Source organism: Eucalyptus grandis, chromosome 4 (assembly GCF_016545825.1).
Source record: "Eucalyptus grandis isolate ANBG69807.140 chromosome 4, ASM1654582v1, whole genome shotgun sequence".
Lineage (NCBI taxonomy): Eukaryota > Viridiplantae > Streptophyta > Magnoliopsida > Myrtales > Myrtaceae > Eucalyptus > Eucalyptus grandis.
Window position 1 is genome coordinate 30,234,787 of NC_052615.1, and position 9,623 is coordinate 30,244,409.

The 9,623-nt window shown below is 38.4% G+C and overlaps 1 protein-coding gene across 1 annotated transcript; it reads right to left on the reverse strand.

The window, feature by feature from the left end:
• Window positions 1-314: 314 nt before the first annotated feature.
• Window positions 315-5,763, reverse strand: LOC104441770 (putative leucine-rich repeat-containing protein DDB_G0290503). Its single transcript, XM_039311547.1, is given in 9 exon segments — window positions 315-841; window positions 1,446-1,586; window positions 1,778-3,976; window positions 4,130-4,247; window positions 4,348-4,385; window positions 4,479-4,601; window positions 4,707-4,855; window positions 4,858-4,906; window positions 5,313-5,763. Coding segments are annotated over 9 exon segments (3,105 nt in total). The 5' UTR covers window positions 5,391-5,763; the 3' UTR covers window positions 315-631.
• Window positions 5,764-9,623: the final 3,860 nt, after the last annotated feature.

Consider the following 9,623-nt stretch of genomic DNA (forward strand, 5'->3'; position numbering starts at 1 on the left):
AGATGGGGCATGAAAAGATTCCTACTTCAGTTTTTGCAGCAATCTACTAGCTTAGAATTTAGATATGTCCTCCGTGTTGTGCCATTAGCTTCAACCATAACAATTTATTGTAAAAGATGATAGTCTCAAATTTGCGGTTTAAAAAACCTCTGATACTAATACACATTCAAGACTCCAATTAATATGAACTCTGATTAGTAATTACCACTTTTTTCGCTTCCTGGCAAAGCTTAGAAGTGTTTTGATATAGGGGCTTGTGCAGTTTTTTGAGATCGGAACAACAGGAGTGAAGCAGAAATGATACGTGATAGAGTAAAAAAAAAAAAACATAGATTGATCATTACTTCTCATGAAAAATACAAACAGTACCCCTATAATAAGTTTGCATGGATAGACACGCCCAACAAATTATGTATGAACAAAAGAGTTAACCCTGCAAGAAAAATTAACAAATGAAAAACCTATCTAATGATGTATAATGCCAATCAGAGAAGCCAGCACTAAGAATAGGTATCATAGGTTTACTCTTATTGACCCTCATGGCTCATTTCTGGATTCTCAATGTTCATCCCCGTGCTTATACTGTACAATGTGCCTATCCATCTTTCTGTGAAATGAGAAAAAAAAAAAATCAATTCTTCTTGGAGTTTTTTAGGTTGCGCAGAGTCATGACGAGCTGTTGCCTTTCGCCTTCGACCTCCGCGAACATGAGACTCATCTCGGAATATTTCTCCTGCAGTTCCTTTAGTTCACTTTCCATTAATTGATTCCTCTCCTTCATTGATTCCAGTTCTTTTGACAGATAACTAACATCGTCCTGTGTAGTATTCGCTGCATTTTTCTTCACTTCTTTGTCCAGCAAGGCTTTATCATTTCTGGGGCATAGAAAAGTAAAGAATGTAACAAATTTATTTGTAATAATTTTCCACTTTTTCGCCTTTTTTCCAACTACTGAATAACATAAAAAGAGTTGGCAGGGATATGGAGTTTGCTGCATGAATTCAGACCTGTTATGCAAGTTTCCATTTTCCGTGGATAAGCATGATTCTTCGGGTGAAACATTTTTGAAGTGATTCCTCCAGTAGCTTCGGCCACCTGGATTTGTAATGTAAACACTATAAGAGTAGAGTACAGCATGATCTTATCTCATGGAGCTAAACCAATCTATAAAGCAATTCTGTAATCAAGTCCAGTCATATCATGGTTCAAGAAATTCTAAGCGGGACGAGAAAGAAGCTATATTTATTTTAGTGTCGTGAGCATTGGCATCTTTTTCTCCTTTTGAATTTGGTGGTATACTTTCATTAGCAAACTTATCTTTGTATGACATGAGGTGTGGAAACCTAATGAAATGTCTCCTTCATCATTTTTCTAGACAAGTGAAAAAATCAAATTCTGAGCCAACATTTATGAACAACAGATGGTTAAGTCATACATATAATGACTACCTTGTTACATGGGTAAAAGTGGTTGAGTTCGTCCAATCTACTTTCCAACTCTTCAATTTTGCTTTTGAAACTTCTTTCCTTCTCCAGAAAAGAATTCGCCGATTCTTCCAAAACAGCTTCTTTCATCATTATTTGACCCTGTCAGAAGCTACTGTAAGTAAATGATACACTGCATCGCCTCATTCTGAGTAATTATTGTCATCAGAAGTAAACAATCATTCAATCAAACTCGATGTTATAAAAGGTGGTCAAAATGTTTGAAGCTCTAGAGAATGACAGTGACTACAGTGAAAAAAACATCAACCAAATGCAAAGGGTACAGAATTTACCTCTAGTAACTTCAGTTTTTCCCTGAGATTTGAGACTTCTTTATTGCTGCTAGCAAGTGGAACTACTTTATTGTTTCTTGTAGCATTCTTTGTTCCCTCAGAAATAGCTGCACGGCCATTGCTTTCCTTGACTCTTTTCTCAATGACCAGCAAGGCATTGTCCTTATTTTCCAGGTCTCCCTTTAGCTGGAATATTTGATTTCTCAGATTCTCCTTCTCTGACTTGTCCTCTATGAGCAAATTTTTTAAATCCTTACACTGAACTCTCAGTGTTTTGAGCTCTGTTTCTAATTTGCAGATCGTAATATCCTTTTCATCCTTCAAATGCCTCAAGCGTTTCAATTCCACAAGTGAATCCTCCAACTCTTTCTTCACCAAAGCTATTGCACTCACCAGTTCATTTCTTTCCACATTTCCTCTCTGAACCGCCAGCTCTGCCTCTGTGATTGATTTCTTCAGCTGTCTCAGCTCTTCCTTCAAATTGTCTTCCTGTCCTGCTTGGTTAGAGAGGAGATTATTCTCTGCATTGAGCCTTGTGATCTCAGCTTTGAGTGTCATTATCTCGTGGAGTAGATTCTCTGTAACTTCCTTCTCGTGCTTCTTACAATCTTTGAGTTTCTTGGACTTTTCATCAATCTCCAAAGCCATGTTGTTGATCTGATTTTTTTTCTCCCCTATTTGATCAGAAAGTTCAGCAAGTTTTATTTCATATGAATTCTTGACTAACTGTAACTCCGTATTGGCTTTCCGGAGCATCTCATCAAGTTGAACTTTCTGCATCCTCAGCTCCCCAGCTTCCATGAGGGCTCTCATGGCCACTTTCTCATTCGCAGTAAAAGTTGAAGCCATTTGCTCAGATAACCTTCTGAACTCCCCCTGGAGCCTCTCTGCAGTATTAACATTCTTCTTTTTCATCGTTTGCAAGGCTCTCTCTGCTTGGATGGCTCTTTGCTCCTGTTCCACCTTGGCATGAGTTATGACCTCCAGATTGGCTTCAAACTCTCTCGCTTGTTTCTCCAGCTCTTCTTCCAAGCTCTTCATGTGAGCGCGAAGTTCATCAATGGTGGTTACAGATTCAGTCAAGTCTTCAGACTGCTTTTTGAGTTCATTTTCCAAGCTCTGAATCTTGTTTTCTAATTCGTGCGTATTTTGAAAAGGCAAGCCCTCGCACTGCATCTTTAGCTGTTCCTGCAATTGGCTTTGCTCCAACTTGTAGGAAATTTCGTGATCTTTCTGCTTCAATATCTCGTAATCAAGTGCGATCTGCTCCATCTGCATTTCCAGTTCATCTCTATCTCTCCTGTAGATCTCTATTTCACTATTGAGGTCTATGATCCTCTGCTCCAGCAGATACGTTTCTTTGGCATCTCTGTGCTCTTTAACAATCTCTTCTAATGCTTTTTGATCTTCATCTTCATCTGTTTCACATCTCGAAGCACCTTCGCTTGGATATTCCTTATTTTCATATAATCCTGATTTGCCGGAACGATTGCCCATTTCCTGATTCTTCTGCTCCAGCATTTCATCCAAATCTTTTATGGCAAGAATCAATTCGTCATTCGATTCCTGAGTTTTCTGCAATTGCAACCGGAGGTTTGCATTATGGTTTTTCTCGTGATCCAGTTCTTCTCTAACTTCTTCTAGGAGAGCTCGCAGATCCCCGTCCTCACACTCCAATTTCTTCTTCACTGTTGACCTGTGTAAGGACTTAAATTTCTCACATTCCAATTTTAGTGCATCTCTCTCCTCCTTCAAGCAAACTATTTCTCGAGAGAGATCTTGGCTCCTTTTACTCTCCTTCACAATTTGCTTCCTGAGAGTCTGCAACTCTAACTCCGACATGTCCACCTGCCTAGCCATCACTACTAGCTCGTTTCTGAGTTTCTCTATCTCAGAATCTGAAGCCTTCTCCAACTTCCCCTCCAGATTGGCATCTGACATATCATCAACCACTGCGTGATCCAAACTGGCGGACCAACCCCATTTCTGTTCATGAGGCAGTAACACATTGCTCATGGAGGATTGGAAGCCATTAGATTCGTGTGGAACGATAGCATTGCTAACGCTATGTTCCCGAGGCGTGTTCAGTCCTGAGCTGCTCTCAGAGCTAGAAACAGTTAAGTCCGATCCGCTTGAGGCTCTGAAGCTACCATTCAATTCAGCATTTTGAGTGATGATGGTCTTATTAACTGTCACATCCTATGATTAAGAAAAAGTTGAAGTTAACATCATTCATTTGCCTTGCTCCATGAAAAGGCTCAAACTTAATGTCATTCTCTCTCTATACTTCATGAAAAATAAAAATTGAATCTGAAAATTGCTTTATATATGTAGGATGAGAAAGGAACATACTTCTGCAGAACTATTCTTGGTGTTCTCATTGCTCTCGTCTTTGTCGCCATTGCTTAAATGGGATCTCAAGCTATTGTCGTGCAATCTAACTTTTGTATCTTCATTTTCTTCCACCTCTCTGCAAAGGCACTTGCAAACGTCATGAATATAGAAATCAAAGTCAAGCTCCACTAACATAGGCCGTCATAATGAAAATCAGCAATGATGCTGGTATTCACCTGTTGTCAACATTTTCCTGCAGCCTCTGAATTGAAACCTATTAAAAATCAGAAGACGTTTTCTCAGTACGCGAAGTTTTGCCAACAAACAAAAGGGAGAAAGAGAGAGAGAGAGAGAGAGAGAGGCTAACATGCAATACAGCCCCAATGCTCGAATTCTTTAAAGGGAGGGAAACAGAGGAAGCCTTGGTCGCCTCAGCGTAATCTGCAAAATCTACCGAAGCTTCACCGATGAAACCAGATTTTGCAGCTCCCTGCAACAACCCTCCACATATAATTGATTCTAACATACAATTCGCCTAACAAAAGCCCTGACATCGACAGAAATATATCAACTGAAATTCACAGCAATTCATTACCGTGGACACGATAAATTGGTAGATCTTTTCATTTATTTTCCCAGTTTTGGGATCTCGAGCGAATTTAATCGTCTCATAAACTGGACTGGCCCATTGGCATCTCCCCTCTCTGATTGTGGCTTTCTCCAATTTCACCGTCGGTTTCCCACGTCACCGGGAACCACAGACACCATTAATGCGTCCGCATTTAGTTGTGCCACCTGAAATGAAATTCGAAATTCAAACACATTGATCTCAAACAGCATCCATCACCTTCCTATTCACAAATTGCAATCCGTCTGCCGACAGATTCAAGAAAACACCAAAAAATGATAAAATAAGAGAGACTTCTAATTGTTGAATTGCTGTGGTTTCAGTAGGCCAGACAGTTCCTGCTTTCTCAAAATCCCAAGAATTGACTCCTTCAAGATTCGAAAATAATAAAAACTTCCGCAGTTATCGCACTTAATGGGGAATTACAGATTTACGACCGACCCAACTCAGCTCATACTATAATAACGGAGAAAACGAGACCAACGATCACAATGCCGAAGAAGAAAGCTAAGCTGGTTCTTCAAACTCCTTTCATACAAAGACAGAAAAAAAAAACTGAACTCTTTCAAGTACCTGGGTCGCATGAAACTGCAGCTTGAACACGGCCTTTACCCTGTTCTTCTCGCTCCTCCATCTCGCCGGCTTGAACATCCTTCCTTACTCTTACTCCCTCCGGCGCTGCCCCCGGACGTTCACCGGAGCTCCGACGAGAGCCACCGGAGACCCACCATTTTGCTCTGTTTCACCGATTTCTCGTTCTCGGCGCTTGAGAATTGACCGTTATCCGAGTGCTAGCTCAATGGGCAGATTGAGATGCAGAGCACAGTGTCCCTGGATTTGCACAGCGAGAGAGAGAGAGAGAGAGAGAGAGAGAGAGAGAGAGGGTGAAGTGTGAATGGATGAATCCAAGGAGCAGATCTGATGTGCTCTGCTCTGGCGTCTGGAAAGAGTGAAGAGAGCTCGTGCTCTGCTGCAATGTGGCTAGCTCCCCTGCTAACAGCAAGCTCCTTTGGAAAGATGACACTTTCTTATTCTGCTTTTTACTCTTTTAATTATTCGGTTTAATTGACTCCTTTTTGTTTTTCCAATAATTGTTAGATCGAGGGAAATAAAAAAGAAAAAAAAAGGAATTATGGGAAAAATGGCTGGAGGAGAAGCTTCTCTGGGATTTAATGCAATAAAATAATAAAATTAGAAATAATAATATATGAAAAGAAAGAGGAAAAAACAACTACTAGTATGGTTGGAGAGAGAAGTGATGAATTATTTAAGTGGGGCAACTAATCTTGGTCAGCACGGACGGTATCTTCATCGTGGTTCACAAGACGATTTTGCCCCTACGGTACACCGGTGAATTACGTAGATTGACATGCGTGTATTTTTTAAAATTTCACATCTTGTCCGTATAGCCACCACGCTGTCGGTTCACTGTGATTTTCTTTTGGATCTGACTTCACTCCATTTAAAGAGACAAGAAATTGCACTTGGAGTGCAGTATGCATGTCATGTTTTTATATAGATTGCCCCCACTTCAAAGATTTCTCACTAATTTATGTTGCCCAATTAGGACTTTCGGTTTTTCTTTCTTTTATTTTCTTGTTATTTTATTTTATTTTTATTTTGGGTGTTCTGGTAGCTAGACTAGAGTGCAGTAGAGGGATTCGATCGTGTTGAAAAGAAGGAAGAGTTTATTTAATTATTTAAGGAGAGCTTGATGTAATAAGATAATGATTTTTGTCAATAAATTAGATGTTTCTTCACAGATGACAGAGGGGATCATGAGAGGCCGGGGTTAGGTAAGCTGCTTGATTCGGGTAGTTAAGGTACCAACTTGGTGAATTTCGATATTGCTTCTGAAGGACTAGCTATCAACCTAGATGAAATATTGTGTTCCATTATTTGGCTGCAAAAAAAAATTATATGCTTTTTAGAGGGTGAGCCCCAATGTACAAGAGAATACACGATATTATCAATTTAGTCATTCAGAATTTTCAAAATGTGATATAATAGTAAATTAAGAGAAAAAAATAATTGTCTCAATTCGAAAGCACTCTCTATGTGCTATTATCTACATATAGAGGGAGCAACAGTAGATGATTGCATTTATTGGATTCTCTTTTAATTGGTTTTTTAGAGTGCTGTCTTTTTGGAAAGTGGTCTTTCGTAATCATGCCCCACAACTCCTTTATGTACATATTTCATCATGTACTTCCTTTCTTTGGGTAGAGCAATTGACATAATTTCTTCTCTTCTTCTGGGGTTATTTTTTTGTTTTTATTTTTATTTTATCTTGTCACTCTTGCTGTGCGATTGCAGGTAAATAAATGTTCCTTCCCTAGCAACCAGGTTACAAATATGCAATTATAAGATGAATATTTTTTGACAACTTCAATTGCCCTCGTGGTAGATAAGAAAAATATTCAACCCCCCTGATAGCAAAAATTCATGAGATGAAAAGGACAATCCACAACAGAATATGCAAACCGAACAATCTTCAATGAGAATTTTCCAACATATTGATAATTTCAATATAATTAAAACTGCAAAAGAATTGTCATTTCATGTTGGGATGATAACTGAGGATCTAACGTCAATCTTACATAAAATTATGGTCGCTTTGTTCTTTTAATTTTAGGATTTTTAAGTTCCTATATTTGCCTGCCGACAGAAATCTTGTAAGATGATGAAGAAGGAAAGATAAGCGCACAAGAAAAACCACCAATTAGTTTGACCAAAAAATTTAGGTTTAATAATTGATGACTTTTCATTAGAATATCATGTCATGAGAATGACATTCTAACAAATGGAATTCCACTCCAGCCTACGATTTTAGCCAATTACGTAGGACAAGATATAATCATCACTAACCCACGGTCTCCGTGCACTATTCATCTTGTATTTATTTATTTTTTAGACTATACTTTCTATTTTATTTCGGGTAGGCCATGGAGGGCTGTATCCCAGTGCCTTTAAAGTCCACACAATTTTCAGATAGGGACATTACGAATTCGTCCTCGAAGGTTTTTTTTTTTATTCCCCCTCTCGTCCTCGAAATTCAAAGCCTGGCATTTTCATGATGGACCAACCGACAGCATATACCAATTGAACACATGCTCTTTATTACTGTACAAAAAAGTATCTACATGCACTCTCAGTATAAATGGCGAAGACATCATATTCAATGGCGTACTAGATAAGGAAGCTCCATTGGTACATATGTGCGGGTGTGAGAGACTGATATGACTATAAGAATTAGGACGCGCTAATGACTTGATTGATAATGAAGTTATCTTGACATATCATTTGCAAGGGAATTCAAGGATAATAACATTTGGATCTTGTTAAAAATTATCTTCGAGACACTTGTCAAGCATAATTAATGAGGGCTCATTCAATTTTCAAAATATTAATTATACACATGATGAAGAAAATCAGTGCATTGAAAATTGCGATACTTCCTTATTTAGCTGTTTATTTTCTAACATTATTTTTTATGTAATTTGAATCTCTGTCACCAATATATGATATTTTATGTGACATATATGTCACCGGTGTATTAATGACTTAATTTGTTGATTTAAATTGGAACGCATTTGGCTGGCATTCTCTCACGTATGCACCTTAATAATGACTGTTTGGCTTAGAACAGATTTCTAAGTTTATAATCACAGTAAAAATAAATAAATAAATAAATAAATAAATAACCAAGATAAGCAAGGGAGAACCTTTGATATGAACGACCGTTGTGAAATTTTGTTATCTTTTGAGTGAACTTATTGTAAACGAATGTTCCCTGTGCAATCCCCAATGGAGTCGGACAAAAGCAATAAAACAAAAACCAACCATTTCTCAAATAATTTAGTTTCGCCCCCACCCATCTTTATTTTTATCATCTAATCATATTTAAGATTTTAGGTAATACACACCAGACAAGACAAGAAAATCATTAAAAATCTCTTGGTGCAACAAACTCCTGCGTCTTCACGTACTGGGCCTCTACGTTTTTGTCTTTTTGCAACAAATCTGCAGAGTTTTAATCGTCAAGCATATGCTCTTGGATATAAAATACAAGCGTGCATGCCGCAGGCCTGTATCTGCTCTTGCTTCACCTGCCGTTTGGTACGAAACCGTAAGGTATGGGAGAAGAATCAGGGCTTTAGGGTGAGCTGCAGGAAAGAACTGTGGTCTTGCTCAATGGTGGATGCAGAAACTTCAATTAAAGAGACGAGATTGAAGAAAATAATCGCGATACCCTAGGTCGAGATAGAGAGATTTTGTCTGAAATTTTGTAGGTCATATTAGATGTTTAGTTGGAAAAAATCACATCGAGCAGCAAGCGTAACGAATGACGCACGGCGAGTCGGTGGCCACGGCCTGCTAACCCTCGATCCGTCCATGATCTTTGACGTTTCTAAGGAAAGAATCAAAGGGGTCAAACCATGAGCTGCGTGTTGATGTGGAATTGTAATTTAAGCGGCCGAGGAAGACTTACGGATAAAATAATTTGGCAAAGTAATTTTTTTTTCCTTTTTAATTATACGGTGAAATTTAAGAATTGCCAAGTTAAAAAAATCCATGATGATGCTTTGCTTTTGCCATATTTTTATTCCTTACACAAGCACCTACGTCGGTAATCAAACGATGCATGTCCGGACATGTTTAGTTGAAACAGATAAAAATCTAATTGAGACTGACCACATGAATTGTATTGTGATCATCCATCCTCTTATCTTACTAAATATTTTCTAACTTGGGTCCTACCGTATTTTTCTTTTCAAATTCTCCTTATCATACACGTCCATAGTCACCATGTATATTCATAAAATACCAGATACAACATGCTCCTCCATCTAGATCTAACACCAAAGATCTGCTAAAAATCAT